This window comes from Cetorhinus maximus, unplaced genomic scaffold (assembly GCF_964194155.1).
Source record: "Cetorhinus maximus unplaced genomic scaffold, sCetMax3.hap1.1 HAP1_SCAFFOLD_692, whole genome shotgun sequence".
Taxonomy (NCBI): domain Eukaryota; kingdom Metazoa; phylum Chordata; class Chondrichthyes; order Lamniformes; family Cetorhinidae; genus Cetorhinus; species Cetorhinus maximus.
This window is the reverse complement of record NW_027596634.1, coordinates 144,338-166,533: the sequence shown is the minus strand read 5'-3', so window position 1 is coordinate 166,533 and position 22,196 is coordinate 144,338. Positions and strand designations below refer to the sequence as shown.

The following is a 22,196-nucleotide window of genomic DNA, read 5'->3' as shown; positions in this document are numbered from 1 at the left end:
AGTGCAGCGCTCCCTCAGTACTGACCCTCCGACAGTGCAGCGCTCCCTCAGTAATGACGCTCCGACAGTGCAGCACTCCCTCAGGACTGACACTCCTACAGTGCAGCAATCCCTCATTAATGACCCTCCGACAGTGCAGCGCTCCCTCAGTAATGACCCTCCGACAGTGCAGCACTCCCTCAGTACTAACCATCCAACAGTGTAGCACTCCCTCAGTACTGACCCTCCGACAGTGCAGCACTCCCTCAGTACTGACCCTCCGACAGTGAAGCACTACCTAAGTACTGAACCTTGGACAGTGCAGCACTCCCTCAGTACTGACCCTCCGACAATGCAGCACTCGCTCAGTACTGACCCTCCGACAGTGCAGTACTCCCCAGAACTGACCCTCTGATAGTGCAGCGCTCCCTCAGTACTGACCTCCGACAGTGCAGCACCCCCTCAGTACAGACCCTCTGACAGTGCAGCACTCCCTCAGTACTGACACTCCGACAGTGCAGCACTGCCTCAGTACTGACCCTCCGACAGTGCAGCACTCCCTCAGTACTGACCCTCCGACAATGCAGCACTCGCTCAGTACTGACCCTCCGACAGTGCAGCACTCCCCAGAACTGACCCTCTGACAGTGCAGCACTCCCTCAGTACTGACCCTCCGACAGTGCAGCACTCCCTCAGTACTGACCCTCCGACAGTGCAGCACTCCCTCAGTGCTGACCCTCTGACACTGCAGCACTCCCTCAGTACTGACCCTCCGACAGTGCAGCACTCCCTCAGCACTGACCCTCCGACAGTGCAGCACTCCATCAGTAATGACCCTCCGACAGTGCAGCATTGCCTCAAAACTGACACTCCGACAGTGCAGCACTCCCTCAGTACCGAACCTCCAACAGTGCGGGACTCCCTCAGTACTGAACCTCCGACAGTGCGGCACTCCCTCAGTACTGACCCTCTGACAGTGCGGGACTCCCTCAGTACTGACCCTCTGACAGTGCGGGACTCCCTCAGTACTGACCATCCAACATTGCGCACGCCCTCAGTACTGACCCTCCGACAGTGCAGCATTCCCTCAGTACTGGCACTCTGACAGTGCAGCACACCCTCAGTACTGACCCTCCGACAGTGCAGTACGCGCTCAGTACTGACCCTCCGACATTTCAGCCCTCCACCAGTACTCACCCTCCGACAGTGCAGAACTACCTCAAAACTGACCCTCCGACAGTGCAGCACTCCCTCAGTACTGCCCAACCGACAGTGCAGCAATCCCTCAGTCCTGACCCTCCAACAGTGCAGCACTCCCTCAGCACTGGCCCTCCGACATTGCAGCACTCCCTCAGTACTGACTCTCCGACAGTGCTACACTCCCTCAGTACTGATCCTCCGACGGTGCAGCATTCCCTCAGTACTGACCCTCTGACAATGCAGCACTCCCTCAGTACTGACCCCATGACAGTGCAGCACTCCCTCAGTACTGACACTACGACAGTGCAGCACTCACTCAGTACTGACACTACGACAGTGCAGCACTCCCTCAGTACTGACACTACGACAGTGCAGCACTCCCTCAGTACTGACACTACGACAGTGCGGCACTCTCTCAGTACTGACCATCTACAGTGCAGCACTCCCTCAGTACTGACCCTCCTACAGTGCAGCACTCCCTCAGTACTGACCCTCCTACAGTACAGCATTACCTCAGTACTGACACTTGGACAGTGCAGAACTCCGTCAGTACTGACAATCGGACAGTGCAGCCCTCCCTCAGTACTGACCATCTGACGGTGCAGCACTCCCTCAGTACTGACCCTCCAACAGTGCAGCACTCCCTCAGTACTGACCCTCCGACAGTGCGGCACTCCCTCAGTACTGACCCTCCGACAGTGCAGCACTCCCTCAGTACTGACACTCGGACAGTGCAGCACTCCCTCAGAACTGACCCTCCGACAGTGCAGCACTCCTTCAGTACTGACCCTCCTACAGTGCAGCACTCCCTCAGTACTGACGCTCCGACAGTGCAGCACTCCCTCAGTACTGAGCCTCCTACAGTACAGCATTACCTCAGTACTGACACTTGGACAGTGCAGAACTCCGTCAGTACTGACAACCGGACAGTGCAGCACTCCCTCAGTACTGACACTCCGACAGTGCAGCACTCCCTCAGTACTGACCCTCCTACAGTACAGCATTACCTCAGTAATGACACTTGGACAGTGCAGAACTCCGTCAGTACTGACAATCGGACAGTGCAGCACTCCCTCAGTACTGACCCTCCGACAGTGCAGCACTACCTAAGTACTGAACCTCCGACAGTGCAGCACTCCCTCAGTACTGACCCTCCGACAATGCAGCACTCGCTCAGTACTGACCCTCCGACAGTGCAGCACTCCCCAGAACTGACCCTCCGACAGTGCAGCACTCCCTCAGTATAGACCAACCGACTGGGCTGCACTCCCTCAGTACTGACCCTCTGACAGTGCAGCACCCCCTCAGTACTGACCCTCCGACAGTACAGCACTCCCTCAGTACTGACCTTCCGACAGTGCAGCTCTCCCTCAGTACTGACCCTCTGACAGTGCAGCACTCCCTCAGTAATGACCCTCCGACAGTACAGCACTCCCTCAGTACTGACCCTCTGACAGTGCAGCACTCCCTCAGTACTGACCCTCTGACAGTGCAGCACTCCCTCAGTACTGACCCTCTGACAGTGCAGCACACCCTCAGTACTGACCCCATGACAGTGCTGCGCTCCCTCAGTACTGACCCTCCGACAGTGCAGCACTCCCTCAGTACAGACCCTCTGACATTGCAGCACTCCCTCAGTACTGACCCTCTGACAGTGCAGCACTCCCTCAGTACTGTCCTTCCGACCGTGCAGCACTCCCTCAGTACTGAAACTCGGACAGTGCAGCACTCCCTCAGTACTGAAACTCGGACAGTGCAGCACTCCCTCAGTACTGTCCCTCCGACAGTGCAGCACTCCCTCAGTACTGAAACTCGGACAGTGCAGCACTCCCTCAGTACTGACCCTCGGACAGTGCAGCACTCCCTCAGTACTGACCCTCTGACAGTGCAGCGCTCCCTCAGTACTGACCCTCCGACAGTGCAGCACTCCCTCAGTACTGACCCTCCAACAGTGCAGCACTTCCTCCGTACTGACACTCGGACAGTGCAGCACTCCCTCAGTACTGTCCCTCCGACAGTGCAGCACTCCCTCAGTACTGACCCTCCGACAGTGCAGCACTCCCTCAGTACTGACACTCGGACAGTGCAGCACTCCCTCAGTACTGACACTCGGACAGTGCAGCACTCACTCATTACTGACCCTCGGACTGTGCAGCACTCCCTCAGTACTGACCCTCTGACTGTGAGGCACTCCCTCAGTACTGACCCTTTGACAGTGCAGCACTCCCTCAGTACTGACCCTCCGACAGTGCAGCACTCCCTCAGTACTGACCCTCCGACAGTGCAGCACTCCCTCAGTACTGACATTCGGACAGTGCGGCACTCCCTTAGTACTGACACTCGGACAGTGCAGCACTCCCTCAGTACTGTCCCTCCGACAGTGCGGCACTCCCTCAGTACTGACATTCGGACAGTGCGGCACTCCCTTAGTACTGACACTCGGACAGTGCAGCACTCCCTCAGTACTGACCCTCCGACAGTGCAGCACTCCCTCAGTACTGACACTCGGACAGTGCAGCACTCCCTCAGTACTGACCCTCCAAAAGTGCAGCACTCCCTCAGTACTGATCCACCGACAGTGCAGCACTCCCTCAGTACTGATCCTCCGACAGTGCTGCACTCCCTCAGTACTGACACTCGGACAGTGCGGCACTCCCTCAGTACTGAAACTCGGACAGTGCGGCACTCTCTCAGTACTGACACTCGGACAGTGCGGCACTCCCTCAGTACTGAAACTCGGACAGTGCGGCACTCCCTCAGTACTGACACTCGGACAGTGTGGCACTCCCTCAGTACTGACCCACAGACAGTGCAGCACTCCCTCAGTACTGACACTCGGAGAGTGCAGCACTCCCTCAGTACTGACACTCGGACAGTGCGGCACTCCTTCAGTACTGAAACTCGGACAGTGCAGCACTCCCTCAGTACTGACCCACAGACAGTGCAGCACTCCCTCAGTACTGACACTCGGAGAGTGCAGCACTCCCTCAGTACTGACACTCGGACAGTGCGGCACTCCCTCAGTACTGACACTCGGACAGTGCGGCACTCCCTCAGTACTGACCCACAGACAGTGCAGCACTCCCTCAGTACTGACACTCGGAGAGTGCAGCACTCCCTCAGTACTGACACTCGGACAGTGCGGCACTCCTTCAGTACTGAAACTCGGACAGTGCAGCACTCCCTCAGTACTGAAACTCGGACAGTGCAGCACTCCCTCAGTACTGACACTCGGACAATGCAGCACTCCCTCAGTACTGACCCTCCGACAGTGCAGCGCTCCTTCAGTACTGACACTCGGACAGTGCAGCACTCCGTCAGTACTGAACCTCCGACAGTGCAGATCTCCCTCAGTACTGACCCTCCGACAGTGCAGCACTCCCTCAGTACTGACCCTCCGACAGTGCAGCACTCCCTCAAGACTGACCCTTCGACAGTGTAGCACTTCCTCAGTACTGACCCTCGGACATTACTCTCACGCCCTGTGTCTCTTCCCTTGTTGGTTCTCTGTGTTTTGTGTGACTATCCTGATGATGTTTGATTCCCCCCTTTCGGTTTGATTCAGTGTTTGTGGACACAGCTCTTGGTCGTTGTGCTGCAGGAGCCCCTTGGTCTTTCTCTCAGTGTCGCTGGGGACATCCATCTGAGTGTTTCAGTGACAGGCTCAGCACCTAACCCAGATTTCAGTGAAAGCCTCTGAGCTGAAAACGCTCAGATTGGGGTTTGAATTCTGTGAAATGTCTGCAAGTGATGAGAATCTGCTTTTTTTATTATTCATCCACGGGGTGTGGGGCTTCACTGGCTGGCCCAGCATTTCTTACCCATCTCTAATTGCCCCTTGAGAAGGTGGGTGTGAGCTGCCTTCTTGAGCCGCTGCAGTCCCTGTGGTGTAGGTACACCCACCGTGCTGTTAGGGAGGGAGTTCCAGGATTTGGACCCAGCGACAGTGAAGGAACGGCCGATATATTTCCAAGTCAGGATGGTGAGTGACTTGGAGGGGAACTTCCAGGTGGTGGTGGTTCCCATCTGTCTGCTGCCCTTGTCCTTCTAGATGGTAGTGGTCGTGGGTTTGGAAGGTGCTGTCGAAGGAGCCTTGGTGAGTTGCTGCAGTGCATCTGGTAGATGGTACACACACTGCTGCTACTGTGCGTCGGTGGTGGAGGGAGTGAATGTTTGTGGATGGGGTGCCAATCGAGCGGGGCTGCTTTGCCCTGGACGGTGTCGAGCTTCTTGAGTGTTGTGGGAGCTGCACTCATCCAGGCAAGTGAGGAGTATTCCATCACACTCCTGACTTGTGCCTTGTAGGTGGTGGACAGACTTTGGGGGAGTCAGGAGGTGAGTTACTCTCCGCAGGATCCCCAGCCTCTGACCTGCTCTTGTAGCCACAGTATTTATATGGCTGGTCCCAGTTCAGTTTCTGGTCAATGGTAACCCCCCAGGATGTTGATAGTGGGGGATTCAGTGATGGTGATGCCCATTGAATGTCAAGGGGGCGATGGTTGGATTCTCTCTTGTTGGAGGTGGTCATTGCCTGGCACTTGTGTGGCACGAATGTTACTTACCACTTGTCAGCCCAAGCCTGGATATTGTCCAGGTCTTGCTGCATTTGGACATGGACAGCCTCAGTATCTGAGGAGTCGCGAATGGTGCTGAACATTGTGCAACCATCAGCGAACATCCCCACTTCTGACCTTACGATGGAAGGAAGGTGATTGATGAAGCAGCTGAAGATGGTTGGACCGAGGACACTACCCTGAGGAACTCCTGCAGTGATATTGTCACCGAGGCTCAGTAGGGAAGGAAATGTGCTGACCAGCCCCGGGATTGCCTGAACTCTGGCTCCCATGTCATTCCCAAGTGGTCGCTTCCTCACTGTGCGCAGCTGAAGCAACAACACTCTGCATTTAAATAGCGCCTTTGTTTGGTTTAAAACCAACCAACATGTTTCACAGGCGCGTTATCGAATGTCATTTTCACACTGAAACAAATGAGGGGTTACCATAGCAACATCCCAATTCGGAGTAGGAGTGGGCCACTCGGCCCCTCGAGTCTGCTCTCCCATTGTATAATATCGTGGCTGATCCGATGGTCACCTCAACCCCACATTCCCGTCGCCCCCCCGCCCCCCGATACCTTTCACCCCCCCCTTGTTAACCAAGAATCTATCCACCTCTGTCTTAAAAATATCCAGAGACTCTGCTCCCATCGCCTTCTGAGGGAGAGATTTCCAAAGTCTCACCCCCCTCGGAGAGAAAACATTTCCCCTCATCTCCGTCCTAAATGGGCGACCCCCTTATTTTTAAACAGTGACCCCCGCCCCCCGAGTTCTAGATTCTCCCACAAGAGGAAACATCCTCTCCACATCCACCCGGTCAAAAACCCCCTCAGGATCTTAAAGGTTTCGATCGAGTCGCCTCTCACTCTTCCAAACTCCAGCGGGTACAAGCCTAACCTGTCCGACCTTCCCTCATAAAACAGGCCGCGCATTCCTGGTGTTAGTCTGGTAAACCTTCTCTGAACTGCTTCCAACACATTTACATCCTTCCTTAAATAAGGAGACCAATACTGTACACAGCGCTCCAGATGTGGTCTCACCAGTGTCCTGTACAACTGAAGCAGAACCTCCCCACTTCTCTATTCAATTCCGCCTCACAATAAATAACATTCGATTCACTTCCCTAATCACCTGCTGTACCTGCATACTAACCTTTTGTGATTCATGCACTAGGACACCCAGATCCCTCTGCACCTCAGAGCTCTGCAACCTCTCACCACTTAGATAATAAGCTTCTTTTTTATTCATCCTGCCGAAATGGACAATATCACCTTTGTCCACATTATAATCCATCTGCCGGATCTTTGTCCACGCGCTTAGCCGAACTATGTCACTTTCTAGCCTCCTTACGTCCTCTTGACAACCTACTCTCCTACCTCTCTTTGCGTCATCAGCAAATTTAGTCAGCATTCCTTCAGTCCCTTTCATCCAAGTCATTGATATCGGATGCCTTCTGGAAATCTAAGTACAGCACATCTACCGGTTCCCCTTTATCCACTGCGCATGTCACTCCTGCAAAGGACCCCAATAAATTGATTAAACGTGATTTCCCTTTCACAAGACCACGCTGACTCTGCCTGAATTGCCTTGAATTTTTCTACGCCCCCCCTGCTATAACGTCTTTAACAATAGCTTCCAGCGTTTTCCCGATGACAGACGTTAGGCCGACTGGCCTGGAGCTTCCTGCTTTCCGTCTCCCTCCCTTTTCGAATAAAGGGACTTGCGTTCGCTATTTTCGGACCTAATGGAACCTTCCCCGAATCTAGGGAAATTTCGGAAAATTAAAACCAACGCGTCAACTATCTCACCGGCCACGTCTCTCAAGAACTTAGGGTGAGGTCCACCCGGACCTGGGGATTGGTCAGCCCGCAGTCCCAACAATTTTGCTCAGTACCACTCAGCTCCTCCTCTGTTCCCGAGTTCCTCCCTCCCTTCCATTTCCTGATTGACACCTACTTCTGGGACGCCACTTGGGTCCTCTGCGGTGAAGACTGAAGCAAAATGCCTGTTCGATTCGTCCGCCTTCTCCTTACTTTCCACTGTCAGTTCCCCAGATGGACTCTCTATAGGACCAACGCTCACTTTGTAAACTCGTTTCTTATTTATATAACTCTTACTATCCATTTTTATACTTCCAGCTAGCTTTCTCTTGTGCTGTTACCTCCTTAGTCATCTTTTTGTCATTCTTTGCTGTTCTTTATATTCTTTCCAATCTTCTGTCCTGCCACCAGTCCTGGCGTAAGTCTATGCTTTCTCTTTTAAGTTTGATACTTCTTTAACTTTTCTCGTTACTGGGGAAGGTGGGCCCTCCCCTTGGAATTTATCTTACGTGTCGAAATGTATATATTATGTGTATTCTGAAATGTCCCTTTAACTGACTACCACTGAACCTCCGTTGACCTGTCCCTTAACCTCATTTGCCAGTTCACTTTAGCTACCTCTGCTTTCATGCCCCCATAATTTCCCTTATTTAAGTTTAAGACACTAGTGTTGGACCCACTTTTCTCTCCCTCAACCTTCATGTCAAATTCAACCATATTATGATCACTGCTACCTTCACTAGGAGGTTATCAATTAACCCTACCTCGTTACTCAAAACCAGATCTAGTATTGCCTGCCCTCTGGATGGCTCTAGAACATGCTGTTCTAAGAAACTATCCCAAAAACACTCAATGAATTCCTCATCAAGCCTACCTTTGCCCATCTGATTTTCCCAGTCTATAATCCCCCATGGTTATTGCTATACCTGACTGACAAGTGACCATTATCTCTTTCTTTATACCCTGTCCTGCAGTCTGGTTACTGTTGGGAGGAGAGACGGGGGAAGAGAGAGAGAGAGTGGGAGAGATGAAGAGGTTCAGGGAGGGAATTCCAGAGCTCAGGGCCCCAGGCAGCTGAAGGCACGGCCGCCAATGGTGGGATGATGGAAATCGGGGGATGCTCAAGAGGCCGGAATTGGAGGAGCGCAGAGAACTCGGAGGGTTGTAGGGGCTGGAGGAGGTTACAGAGATAGGGAGGGGTGTAGGGGCTGGAGGATGTTACAGAGATAGGGAGGGTTGTAGGGGCTGGAGGAGGTTACAGAGATAGGGAGGGTTGTAGGAGATTACAGAGATAGGGAGGGTTGTAGGTGCTGGAGGAGGTTACAGAGATAGGGAGGGTTGTAGGGGCTGGAGGAGGTTACAGGGATAGGGAGGGTTGTAGGGGCTGGAGGAGGTTACAGAGATAGGGAGGGTTGTAGGGGCTGGAGGAGGTTACAGATAGGGAGGGTTGTTGGGGCTGGAGGAGGTTACAGTGATAGAGAGGGTCGTAGGGACTGGAGGAGGTTACAGAGATAGGGAGGGTTGTAGGGGCTGGAGGAGGTTACAGAGATAGGGAGGGTTGTAGGGGCTGGAGTAGGTTACAGAGATAGGGAGGGTTGTAGGGACTGGAGGAGGTTTCAGAGATAGGGAGGGTCGTAGGGGCTGAAGGAGGTTACAGAGATAGAGAGGGCTGTAGGGGCTGGAGGAGGTTACAGAGAGAGGGAGGGTTGTAGGAGGTTACAGAGATAGGGAGGGTTGTAGGTGCTGGAGGAGGTTACAGAGATAGGGAGGGCTGTAGGAGGTTACAGAGATAGGGAGGGTTGTAGGTGCTGGAGGAGGTTACAGAGATAGGGAGGGTTGTAGGGGCTGGAGGAGGTTACAGAGATAGGGAGGGTTGTAGGGGCTGGAGGAGGTTACAGAGATAGGGAGGGTTGTAGGGGCTGGAGGAGGTTACAGAAATAGGGAGGGTTGTAGGGGCTGGAGGAGGTTACAGAGATAAGGAGGGTTGTAGGGGCTGGAGGAGGTTACAGAGATAGGGAGGGTTGTCGGGGCTGGAGGAGGTTACAGAGATAGGGAGGGTTGTAGGGGCTGGAGGAGGTTACAGAGATAGGGAGGGTTGTCGGGGCTGGAGGAGGTTACAGAGATAGGGAGGGTTGTAGGGGTTGGAGGAGGTTACAGGGATATGGAGGGTTGTTGGGGCTGGAGGAGGTTACAGAGATAGGGAGGGTTGTAGGGGCTGGAGGAGGTTACAGAGATAGGGAGGGTTGTAGGGGCTGGAGGAGGTTACAGAGATAGGGAGGGTCGTAGGGGCTGGAGGAGGTTACAGAGATAGGGAGGGTTGTGGGGGCTGGAGGAGGTTACAGTGATAGAGAGGGTCGTAGGGACTGGAGGAGGTTACAGAGATAGGGAGGGTCATAGGGGCTGGAGGAGGTTACAGAGATAGGGAGGGTTGTAGGGGCTGGAGGAGGTTACAGAGATAGGGAGGGTTGTAGGGGCTGGAGGAGGTTACAGAGATAGGGAGGGTTGTAGGGTCTGGAGGAGGTTACAGAGATAGGGAGGGTTGTCGGGGCTGGAGGAGGTTACAGAGATAGGGAGGGTAGATAAACCCCCCTCTCCCAATAAAACCCCCAGGTCGAGAGTAAACTAGTGAATAAGAAACAGCCGAAGAAAAGCTAGTGAAGGTTTGGGTTTTGGTGGGGACGTCTCCTGGGACACTGAGGACAGTTTCGTTCTGTATCTAAGGGAGGGTATCGTCGATGTTGGAGGGAGAGCAACAACGGGTTCGCCAGACTGATTCCTGGGATGAGAGGGATTGTCCTATGAGGAGAGTTTGGAGTTCAGAAGAATGAGAGATGATCACGTCGAAATGTATTGAATCATTGACGCGCTCGATAAGAGGCGGACGCTGAGAGATTGTCTCCTCTGGTCGGGGGGATCTAGAACACGGGGCACAGGGACTCAGGGTGAGGGGTCGGCCATTTTGGACTGAGATGAGGAGAAACTGTAGTGTGTCCAGCAAGGGCCCTATGGTTGCAAGTATGAACAGGTTAAGGGGGCAGCAGTGGACTTCAGCTCCATTTTCCCACCCGTTCCCCGAAGGAGGGGTGTGGGGGGAGAGAGTCAGAATGTCAAAATAGGAGCACGAGGAGTCCCTTCGGCCCATCGAGCCGGACCTGCCCCTGGACGAGCCTGCGGCTGATCTTCTGCCTCCCCTCTCCGCTTTCCCGTCCGCTCTCCCCATCCTCTGGTTCCCTCAGCGACGGGGGGCATCCACGGCCTTCTGGGGCGGAGAATTCCCAAAGATTCACAACCCTGCGAGTGAAGAGAATTCTCCTCCTATCAATCGAAAACGGCCGACCCCTTATCCTGAGAGGGGTCCCCCCCCCACCCCCCCATTTCCGGACTTTCCAGTCGGTGAGGGGGGTGGGATTGGGGCGGGGGGGGGCAGACTCTCAGCATCCACCCTTTCAAATCCCCTGAATGTTTTATACCTTTCTACCAGGCAACGCTGACTCTGTGGTCGGTTCCGTGAGGGGTCAGCAGAGGTTGGGCTGGGGGGTAGGGTGAGGAGTTGCCATCCTCTGTGCCACTTGGGGGGAAGGGACGTGACCTCGGTATGGGGGCTGTGACGCCTCATGGGTCGAACAGCCCCTTTCGTTCATCCAGGGTGACAGAAGGTCCGGGGTGTCGGAGAAGGTTGGTGACTTTCTTTGATGACGATCAATAAAAAAATCTCAGCGTGAGAAGCTGAAGGTTTCGGGGTCGCTGTGTAGAAAGGGGGGCAGAGCCTCCCTTTAAATACCATTTACGGTCTGCGGACTGAAATTTTGGAGGGGACTGATTGAGACACAGGACAGCCACCACATCCTCATCTGCAGTGGAAACATGAAAGCATCTTTACCTCACTTTTAAAAACAATTACACTGCACATCCTTTGAAAGAAATAACTCAGCCCGCTTTAAATCCCAGTTGTTGTTTTTGTTGTTGTAGGGCGGAGGCGGGGCCAGGGACAGTGCGCGGTGACGAAATGACGTCAGGGGCAGAGGAGCCGTCAGACGCTGGAGGGAAAGCGGGGGTTTAGCGTCACGACGCCCAGGGAACGAGGAGGTGGCGTCTGACGTCACCGGAGAGGGGGGGGGGGGGGGGTGGTCCGTGCGTCTGGACGTGAAAGGGCCGGGCGGCGGGGTTGACGTCAGGGAGAGGGGGCGGGATCTCTACGTCATTCCGTGTCAGCCGAGACGGTGCCTGCGCATCACGTCGACGCGTGGAGACGACTGCCGGCCGCCGGCTGATGGAGCCGCGCCTGCGCAGCGCAGCCTCCAAGATGGCGGCTCCCGTAGGCGGCGGTTGCCGGGTTTAAAAAAAGCCACAAACGAAGAAAAACAAATAACGAAAATTAAAAAAAATTACAGCTCGCCCGCCGCTCCCACTCTTTATTTCCATGTCGACGGTAGCGGCTCCCGGGCCATGGGGAACCGGGCGGCGGCCGAGCGGCGACAGCTCCACAATCCCGGCAGCTTCGAGCGGCTTCACCGGCGGTGCAAAGGTTAAAGGGCGGGGTCATTGGGGGGGGCGGGGCGGGGCGGGGGAGAGGCGGGGCGGGGGAGGGGCGGGGCCGGGTGGGGAGGGGCGGGGTTGGCGGGGGCGGGGCCTGCTGGGGCGGGGCCTGCTGGGGCGGGGCCTGCTGGGGCGGGGCCGGGTGGGGCGGGGCGGGGTTGGCGGGGGCGTGGCGGTGGGGGGAGGAGTCTGTGGTATAGTTGGGGGGCGGGGCCTGCTGGGGCTGGGCGGGGCCTGCTGGGGCTGGGCGGGGCCTGCTGGGGCGGGGCGGGGCCTGCTGGGGCGGGGCCTGCTGGGGCGGGGCGGGGTTGGCGGGGGCGGGGCGGTAGGGGGAGGAGTCTGGGGTAGGTGGGGGTGGGGGTGGGGGTGGGGGTGGGGGTGGGGGGCGGAGGGGTTGGGTTAGGTGGGGGGAGGGGGAGGGGGCCAGGGGTCGAGGTGGGGAGGGGGGTCGAGGTGGGGAGGGGGGTCGAGGTGGGGAGGGGGGTGGAGGTGGGGAGGGGGGTGGAGGGGTGGAGGGGGGTCGAGGTGGGGAGGGGGTGGAGGTGGGGAGGGGGGTGGAGGTGGGGAGGGGGGTGGAGGTGGGGAGGGGGGTGGAGGGGTGGAGGGGGGTCGAGGTGGGGAGGGGGGTGGAGGGGTGGAGGGGGGTGGAGGTGGGGAGGGGGGTGGAGGTGGGGAGGGGGGTCGAGGTGGGGAGGGGGGTCGAGGTGGGGAGGGGGGTGGAGGGGTGGAGGGGGGTCGAGGTGGGGAGGGGGGTGGAGGGGTGGAGGGGGGTGGAGGGGTGGAGGGGGGTGGAGGGGTGGAGGGGGGTGGAGGGGTGGAGGGGGGTGGAGGTGGGAGGGGGGTGGAGGGGTGGAGGGGGGTGGAGGTGGGGAGGGGGGTGGAGGTGGGGAGGGGGTCGAGGTGGGGAGGGGGGTCGAGGTGGGGAGGGGGGTCGAGGTGGGGAGGGGGGTGGAGGGGGGGGAGGGGTGGGGGTGGTGGAGGGGGGAGGGGTGGGGGTGGTGGAGGGGGGGGTGAGGGGGTGGGGGGTGGAGGAGGGGGAGAGGGGAGGGGGGAGAGGGGGGGGGGAGAGGGGGGGGGGAGAGGGGGGAGGGAGAGGGGGGGGAGAGGGGGGAGAGGGGGCGGGGGTTTGGGTCCGAGGGGAGGGGGCGGGGGTTTGGGTCCGAGGGGAGGGGGCGGGGGTTTGGGACCTGGGGGAGGGGGCGGGGGTTTGGGACCTGGGGGAGGGGGCGGGGGTTTGGGACCTGGGGGAGGGGGCGGGGGTTTGGGTCCGAGGGGAGGGGGCGGGGGTTTGGGTCCGAGGGGAGGGGGCGGGGGTTTGGGTCCGAGGGGAGGGGGCGGGGGTTTGGGTCCGAGGGGAGGGGGCGGGGGTTTGGGTCCGAGGGGAGGGGGCGGGGGTTTGGGTCGGGGTGGAGGGGGCGGGGGTTTGGGTCCGAGGGGAGGGGGCAGGAGTTTGGGTCCGAGGGGAGGGGGCTGTGTGATTGACTGTGTGCCTTGTGGTTACATAATTGCTCTAATTTTATTTCTGGAACATGTCTTCGCTGACATTAATTCTGAAATCTCCTTTACTGAACCCGATAGATGTTTTTCCTCAACAAATTGAAGGTGTCAAGTTGGTCATCAATAAAAAGCTCAGTCATCACTTTCAGGTCAGTGTCTCCCTCTACACTGTCCCCATCAAACACTCCCAGGACAGGTACAGCACGGGGTTAGATACAGAGTAAATCTCCCTCTACACCGTCCCCCATCAAACACTCCCAGGACAGGTACAGCACGGGGTTAGATACAGAGTAAATCTCCCTCTACACTGTCCCCATCAAACACTCCCAGGACAGGTACAGCACGGGGTTAGATACAGAGTAAATCTCCCTCTACACCGTCCCCCATCAAACACTCCCAGGACAGGTACAGGACGGGGTTAGATACAGTGTAAATCTCCCTCTACACCGTCCCCATCAAACACTCCCAGGACAGGTACAGCACGGGGTTAGATACAGAGTAAATCTCCCTCTACACCGTCCCCATCAAACACTCCCAGGACAGGTACAGCACGGGATTAGATACAGGTTAAAGCCTTGCTCCTGTGTGAGCACAGATTAAGTCCCCCTGGTATAGACACCATCTTGATTGCTTTTTAACGTTGAGCTTTGAACTGACAGGGCTTATGTCTTTTTCTTTCCCAGGCTGCTCACACCATCCACATGAGCTCTACTTCTCCACACTACCACTTCAATGCGACATATTCAGGAACCCAACAGGCCACCTCGGCAGAGGTACGTCTAAGCGATGATGGATTGTTGGGGCTCCCGTGGAACCATCCATCAGGTGGTTCATTCCTGTGGCCCCAGGAGTGAGGTTCTCCATCTCTGCACAGATGAAGATGTCTCTCTCTCTCTCTGTCTCTCCCTCGACATCTATTTTCCTCTCCCTCGGATGCTTTCTCTCTCTTCCTCTCTGACGCTCATTCCATCTCTGCAACCTCTCTACCCTGTTGTCTCCCTCCTTTGTTTCTATTTCCCTCCTTTGTCTCCATCTCTCTATGTTTCGAGCTCGTACTCTCAGTCGTAGTGAATGGGAAATGGTTTTGGGTCCATTGGGATTGTGGACAGTGGGAGTGAGTGGGAATGGGTTTGGGTCCATTGGGATTGTGGACATTGGGAGTGAATGGGAAGGGGTTTGGGTCCATTGGGATTGTGGACAGTGGGAGTGAATGGGAAATGGTTTTGGGTCCATTGGGATTGTGGACATTGGGAGTGAATGGGAAGGGGTTTGGGTCCATTGGGATTGTGGACAGTGGGAGTGAATGGGAAGGGGTTTGGGTCCATTGGGATTGTGGACAGTGGGAGTGAGTGGGAAGGGGTTTGGGTCCATTGGGATTGTGGACATTGGGAGTGAATGGGAAGGGGTTTGGGTCCATTGGGATTGTGGACAGTGGGAGTGAATGGGAAGGGGTTTGGGTCCATTGGGATTGTGGACAGTGGGAGTGAATGGGAAGGGCTTTGGGTCCATTGGGATTGTGGACAGTGGGAGTGAGTGGGAAGGGGTTTGGGTCCATTGGGATTGTGGACAGTGGGAGTGAATGGGAAGGAGTTTGGGTCCATTGGGATTGTGTACAGTGGGAGTGAATGGGAAGGGGTTTGGGTCCTTTGGGATTGTGGACATTGGGAATGAACGGGAAGGGGTTTGGGTCCATTGGGATTGTGTACAGTGGGAGTGAACGGGAAGGGGTTTGGGTCCATTGGGATTGTGGACAGTGGGAGTGAACGAGAAGGGGTTTGGGTCCATTGGGATTGTGGACAGTGGGAGTGAACGGGAAGGGGTTTGGGTCCATTGGGATTGTGGACAGTGGGAGTGAATGGGAAGGGGTTTGGGTCTATTGGGATTGTGGACAGTGGGAGTGAATGGGAAGGGGTTTGGGTCTATTGGGATTGTGGACAGTGGGAGTGAACGGGAAGGGGTTTGGGTCCATTGGGATTGTGGACAGTGGGAGTGAGTGGGAAGGGGTTTGGGTCCATTGGGATTGTGGACAGTGGGAGTGAATGGGAAGGGGTTTGGGTCTATTGGGATTGTGGACAGTGGGAGTGAACGGGAAGGGGTTTGGGTCCATTGGGATTGTGGACAGTGGGAGTGAGTGGGAAGGGGTTTGGGTCCATTGGGATTGTGGACAGTGGGAGTGAGTGGGAAGGGGTTTGGGTCTATTGGGATTGTGGACAGTGGGAGTGAACGGGAAGGGGTTTGGGTCCATTGGGATTGTGTACAGTGGGAGTGAATGGGAAGGGGTTTGGGTCCATTGGGATTGTGTACAGTGGGAGTGAACGGGAAGGGGTTTGGGTCCATTGGGATTGTGGACAGTGGGAGTGAACGGGAAGGGGTTTGGGTCCATTGGGATTGTGGACGGTGGGAGTGAACGGGAAAGGGTTTGGCTCCTTTCCGAGCTTACTTCTCCTTTCTCCTCCCCACGCAGAATTTCCCCCTCCTGGTCGGTGAAATGGACAGTTCCGGAAGTTTAAACGCTCAGTGCATCCTCCTGCTGGCTGAGAGGATCCGTGCCAAAGCCGCTTTTCAGGTCTGGAGCCCTCGCTGCGGGAGTGCGCCTCCCCCTTTTGTTTTTCAGGTCCCTCTCGGACACTCAGGTGTGCATTCGGCCCGTCGTGCCCGACCGCCGCCGGAGCTGGGCCACTGCCCTCAGTTCCAAGGCATTCGCCACTCCTCCCAATTTGAGTGGAAGCATTTGACCAGCACAACACAAGTGGCCTCGCTCCGCTCCATGCAGGCTTCTCTCCATTTGAACACAAACCTTCAGGCGGGTGTGGGACCATGCAGCCCGTCCTGCCTGTGGTGCCCATGTCCGAACTCCCTGGCTCGAGCCTCTTGGCTGGGTTCCCTCGTCCTCGACTGTCAAAGCAGCAGATCGGACCTGTTCCCCTTTAAATAATACATCGACCCCCCCTGCCCGGCTTGTTGTTCCCTGGCAGCTACGCGCCGGGGAGGGGAGGATCGGCCTTGCTTTCGGGGGGTCTGGTGGGTGAGAATGCCAGTGCTGAGGACTGATACCTCTGCCGCTGCCACACGCCCTGTGTTTCCCCCCACCCCCACAGTGAGAGAACGCCCCTTCGGGGGGAAGGGGATCGGAGGGGAAGAAGTGGGGGTCAGAGGGGAGGAGGATCAGGAGGCATGTTGGAGGGGAGGGGGATTAAAGCGAGGGGATGTTGGAGGGGAGGGGGATTAAAGCGAGGGGATGTTGGAGCGGAGGGGGATTAAAGCGAGGGGATATTGGAGGGGAGGGGGATTAAAGCGAGGGGATATTGGAGGGGAGGGGGATTAAAGCGAGGGGCTATTGGAGGGGAGGGGGATTAAACGAGAGGATATTGGAGGGGAGGGGGATTAAACGAGGGGCTATTGGAGGGGAGGGGGATTAAAGCGAGGGGATATTGGAGGGGAGGGGGATTAAAGCGAGGGGATATTGGAGGGGAGGGAGATTGAAGCGAGGGTATATTGGAGGGGAGGGGGATTAAAGCGAGGGGATATTGGAGGGGAGGGGGATTAAAGCGAGGAGATATTGGAGGGGAGAGGGATTAAAGCGAGAGGATATTGGAGGGGAGGGGGATTAAAGCGAGGGGATATTGGAGGGGAGGGAGATTGAAGCGAGGAGATATTGGAGGGGAGGGGGATTAAAGCGAGGGGATATTGGAGGGGAGGGGGATTAAAGCGAGGAGATATTGGAGGGGAGAGGGATTAAAGCGAGAGGATATTGGAGGGGAGGGGGATTAAAGCGAGGGGATATTGGAGGGGAGGGGGATTGAAGCGAGGGGATATTAGAGGGGAGGGGGATTGGAGGGGAGGGGGATTGGAGGGGAGGGGGATTGGAGGGGAGGGGGATTGGAGGGGAGGGGGATTAGAGGGGGGGATTGGAAGGGAGGGGGATTAGAGGGGAGGGGGATTAGAGGGGAGCGGGATTAGAGGGGAGCGGGATTAGAGGGGAGGGGGATTAGAGGGGAGCGGGATTAGAGGAGAGCGGGATTAGAGGGGAGCGGGATTAGAGGGGAGGGGGATTAGAATGAAGGTATATTGGAGGGGACAGGGGATTGGAAGGGAGGGGGATTAGAGGGGAGTGGGATTAGAGGGGAGTGGGATTAGAGGGGAGGGGGATTAGAGGGGAGTGGGATTAGAGGGGAGTGGGATTAGAGGGGAGTGGGATTAGAGGGGAGTGGGATTAGAGGGGAGCGGGATTAGAGGGGAGCGGGATTAGAGGGGAGGGGGATTAGAGGGGAGGGGGATTAGAGGGGAGGGGGATTAGAGTGAAGGGATATCGGAGTGGAGGGGGATCGGAGGAGAGGAATATTGGTGAGGAGGGATATTGGAGAGGAGGGATAATGAGTGGGATGAGGATCCGAGCAGAGGGATATTGGCGTAGGAGGGAATTCAGTCTGAAGGGATATTAGTTGGGAAGGGGATCTGAGCGAAGGGATATTGGAGGGGAGGGGTTTAAAATGAGGCGGTTTTGGAGGGGAGGGCGATTATAGCGAGGGGATATTGGAGGGGAGGGGGGTAAAGCGAGGGGATATTGGAGGGGAGGGGGATTTAAGCGAGGGGATATTGGAGGGGAGGGGGATTAAAGTGAGTGAATATTGGAGGGGAGGGGGATTAAAGCGAGGGGATATTGGAGGGGAGGGGGATTAAAGTGAGTGAATATTGGAGGGGAGGGGGATTAAAGCGAGGGGATATTGGAGGGGAGGGGGATTAGAGGGGAGGGGGATTAGGGCGATGGGATATTGGAGTTGAGGGGGATCTGAGCGGGAATAATTGTCCTCTTCTCCCTTCACCCAGACACAACAGGAGAAGTTTCTCACCTGGCAGTTCGACTCGGAATATCGAGGTGACTCCTTCACTGCGACCTTCACCCTCGGCAACCCTGACATCATCAACGAATCAGGTACGGCGGGAGCCAATACCCTGACCGGGGTCAGCGGCTCTGGGTCCTGGCACAGGACAGGGCCCAATACCCGGACACTGCCCGCCTGACCGGGATCAGCGGGTCTGGGTCCTGGCGCAGGTCGGGGAGGGATATCTCAATGGAGCTGTGCCCGAGGCTTGAGTGTCCTATTCTCTCTCTCACTCCAGTGATCGTGGTCGGCCATTTTCTACAGAGCATCACGCGCAACCTGGTCCTCGGGGGAGAAATGGTCTATCATCGGAGACCAAACGAGGAAGGAGCTATCCTAACATTGGCCGGGATGTACACAAGTGAGTGTGTCAGTGAGGGGTTTGGGGTATATCAGAGTGTTACAGTGAGGGGTCTGGGGTATATCAGAGTGTTACAGTGAGGGTTGTGGGATATATCAGAGTGTTACAGTGAGGGGTGTGGGATATATCAGTGTCACAGTGAGGGGTGTGGGGTATATCAGAGTGTTTCAGTGAGGGGTGTGGGGTATATCAGAGTGTTTCAGTGAGGGGTGTGGGGTATATCAGAGTGTTACAGTGAGGGGTGTGGGGTATATCAGAGTGTTACAGTGAGGGGTGTGGGATATATCAGTTTGTTACAGTGAGGGGTGTGGGGTATATCAGAGTGTTTCAGTGAGGGGTGTGGGGTATATCAGAGTGTTTCAGTGAGGGGTGTGGGGTATATCAGAGTGTTACAGTGAGGGGTGTGGGGTATATCAGAGTGTTACAGTGAGGGGTGTGGGATATATCACAGTGTTACAGTGAGGGGTGTGGGATATATCAGAGTGTCACAGTGAGGGGTGTGGGGTATATCAGAGTGTTACAGTGAAGTGTGTGGGGTATATCAGAGTGTTACAGTGAGGGGCGTGGGGTATATCAGAGTGTTACAGTGAGGGGTGTGGGGTATATCAGAGTGTTACAGTGAGGGGTGTGGGGGATATCAGAGTGTTACAGTGAGGGGTGTGGGGGATATCAGAGTGTTACAGTGAGGGGTGTGGGATATATCAGAGTGTTACAGTGAGGGGTGTGGGATATATCAGAGTGTTACAGTGAGGGGTGTGGGATATATCAGAGTGTTACAGTGAGGGGTGTCGGGTATATCAGAGTGTTACAGTGAGGGGTGTGGGGTATATCAGAGTGTTACAGTGAGGGGTGTGGGATATATCAGAGTGTTACAGTGAGGGGTGTGGGATATATCAGAGTGTTACAGTGAGGGGTGTGGGATATATCAGAGTGTTACAGTGAGGAGTGTGGGGTATATCAGAGTGTTACAGTGAGGGGTGTGGGGTATATCAGAGTGTTACAGTGAGGGGTGTGGGATATATCAGAGTGTTACAGTGAGGGGTGTGGGATATATCAGGGTGTTACAGTGAGGGGTGTCGGGTATATCAGAGTGTTACAGTGAGGGGTGTGGGATATATCAGAGTGTTACAGTGAGGAGTGTGGGGTATATCAGAGTGTTACAGTGAGGGGTGTGGGGTATATCAGAGTGTTACAGTGAGGGGTGTGGGGTATATCAGACTGTTACAGTGAGGGGTGTGGGGTATATCAGTGTGTTACAGTGAGGGGTGTGGGGTATATCAGAGTGTTACAGTGAGGAGTGTGGGGTATATCAGACTGTTACAGTGAGGGGTGTGGGATATATCAGTTTGTTACAGTGAGGGGTGTGGGGTATATCACAGTGTTACAGTGAGGGGTGTGGGATATATCAGAGTGTTACAGTGAGGGGTGTGGGATATATCAGAGTGTTACAGTGAGTGGGATGGGGTATATCAGAGTGTTATAGTGAGGGGTGTGGGGTATATCAGAGAGTGTTACAGTGAGGTGTGTGGGGTATATCAGAGTGTTACAGTGAGGGGTGTGGGGTATATCAGAGTGTTACAGTGAGGGGTGTGGGGGATATCAGAGTGTTACAGTGAGGGGTGTGGGATATATCAGAGTGTTACAGTGAGGGGTGTGGGGGATATCAGAGTGTTACAGTGAGGGGTGTGGGATATATCAGAGTGTTACAGTGAGGGGTGTTGGGTATATCAGAGTGTTACAGTGAGGGGTGTGGGGTATATCAGAGTGTTACAGTGAGGGGTGTGGGGTATATCAGAGTGTTACAGTGAGGGGTGTGGGGTATATCAGAGTGTTACAGTGAGGGGTGTGGGGTATATCAGTGTGTTACAGTGAGGGGTGTGGGGTATATCAGAGTGTTACAGTGAGGGGTGTGGGATATCAGAGTGTTACAGTGAGGGGTGTGGGGGATATCAGAGTGTTACAGTGAGGGGTGTGGGATATATCAGAGTGTTACAGTGAGGGGTGTGGGGTATATCAGAGTGTTACAGTGAGGGGTGTGGGGTATATCAGTGTGTTACAGTGAGGGGTGTGGGGTATATCAGAGTGTTACAGTGAGGGGTGTGGGATATCAGAGTGTTACAGTGAGGGGTGTGGGGGATATCAGAGTGTTACAGTGAGGGGTGTGGGATATATCAGAGTGTTACAGTGAGGGGTGTGGGATATCAGAGTGTTACAGTGAGGGGTGTGGGGTATATCAGAGTGTTACAGTGAGGGGTGTGGGGTATATCAGAGTGTTACAGTGAGGGGTGTGGGGGATATCAGAGTGTTACAGTGAGGGGTGTGGGGGATATCAGAGTGTTACAGTGAGGGGTGTGGGATATTGCACTGTCTGCTAACTCTCTATCTCTATATTGTCCAGCCCCTCAGTGGATTTCTACTCTCAATATCGGTCGAGGTGGGGCACACGCCAGCTACTACCACAGGGCTAATGATCAGGTGAGTAAAGCTGCAGTTGCCTCTCCTGCTGCCCAGCGCGGGCGTTGGGATTTGCCCCTCTCCTGGTGTGAGGTGACCCGCTAAGAGACCCGGATAGGCTTGAATGGTTAAACCAGGGCCCTTCCCAACTGGTGTAAAGCTTGGCACGCTGGAGGTGAAAAGAGGCTTGGGCGGGGGTCCAGGTAGGCTGATCTTTCATCGATCATGCGCAGGTACCCAGAGGCCCTGCTCCGAACACACCTGGATTACCCCGAGCACCTCTGGGCACCACACGCACCTTTGGGAGGATGTGTCGCACCTGGAGCGAGTGCACATAGGCTTAGCAAAATGACACCTGGACTCCCAAGGGTTAAGTTACAGCGAGCGATCACACAAACTCACCTTGTACCGCCTGGAATTGCAGAGGGGATAGGGTAGGGGGTGATTCGATCGAAATTTCCTTAGCTATGAAAGGTGACAGGCAGGAGGAGAGAGCGAGAGAAGTACTCTTACCCCCGGGTTGGAGCATCGAGGACCAGGGAGCAATGTCTGCAGCTTTGAGCCCGCACTTCCGGCAGTAAAATCAGGAAAAGCTCCCACTCACAGCGAGGCAGAAGCTTGGAACTCTCTCCTGCACCTGGGAATTCTTCGTTTCCAATTGGCGATTGATCGATTTTGGTTAACCACAGGGGTCAAGAGATAAAGAGAGAGAGTGGGCACCTGTAGTTTTCTCGTGGATCAGCCACAGGCTCTATGAATGGAGGATCAGTTTGAGGGGGTGTGTAGGTGAGGAGTCCCACAGTTTGATGGGGTGTGTAGGTGAGGAGTCCCACAGTTTGATGGGGTGTGTAGGTGAGGAGTCCCACAGTTTGATGGGGTGTGTAGGTGAGGAGTCCCACAGTTTGATGGGG

The 22,196-nt window shown here is 55.7% G+C and overlaps 1 protein-coding gene across 1 annotated transcript in view; it reads left to right on the top strand.

Moving 5' to 3' along the window:
- Positions 1-11,827: 11,827 nt before the first annotated feature.
- LOC144674538 (mitochondrial import receptor subunit TOM40B) overlaps positions 11,828-22,196 on the top strand; it is a gene marked incomplete at its 3' end in the record, with an annotated part of 154,327 nt that continues 143,958 nt past the window's right edge. Inside the window, exons 1-7 of the mRNA XM_078535840.1 lie at positions 11,828-12,079; positions 13,669-13,736; positions 14,271-14,360; positions 16,052-16,153; positions 18,415-18,520; positions 18,709-18,831; positions 21,230-21,306. Coding sequence (XP_078391966.1) covers positions 12,001-12,079; positions 13,669-13,736; positions 14,271-14,360; positions 16,052-16,153; positions 18,415-18,520; positions 18,709-18,831; positions 21,230-21,306 — 645 coding nt within the window. The remainder of the gene's footprint in view (positions 12,080-13,668; positions 13,737-14,270; positions 14,361-16,051; positions 16,154-18,414; positions 18,521-18,708; positions 18,832-21,229; positions 21,307-22,196) is intronic.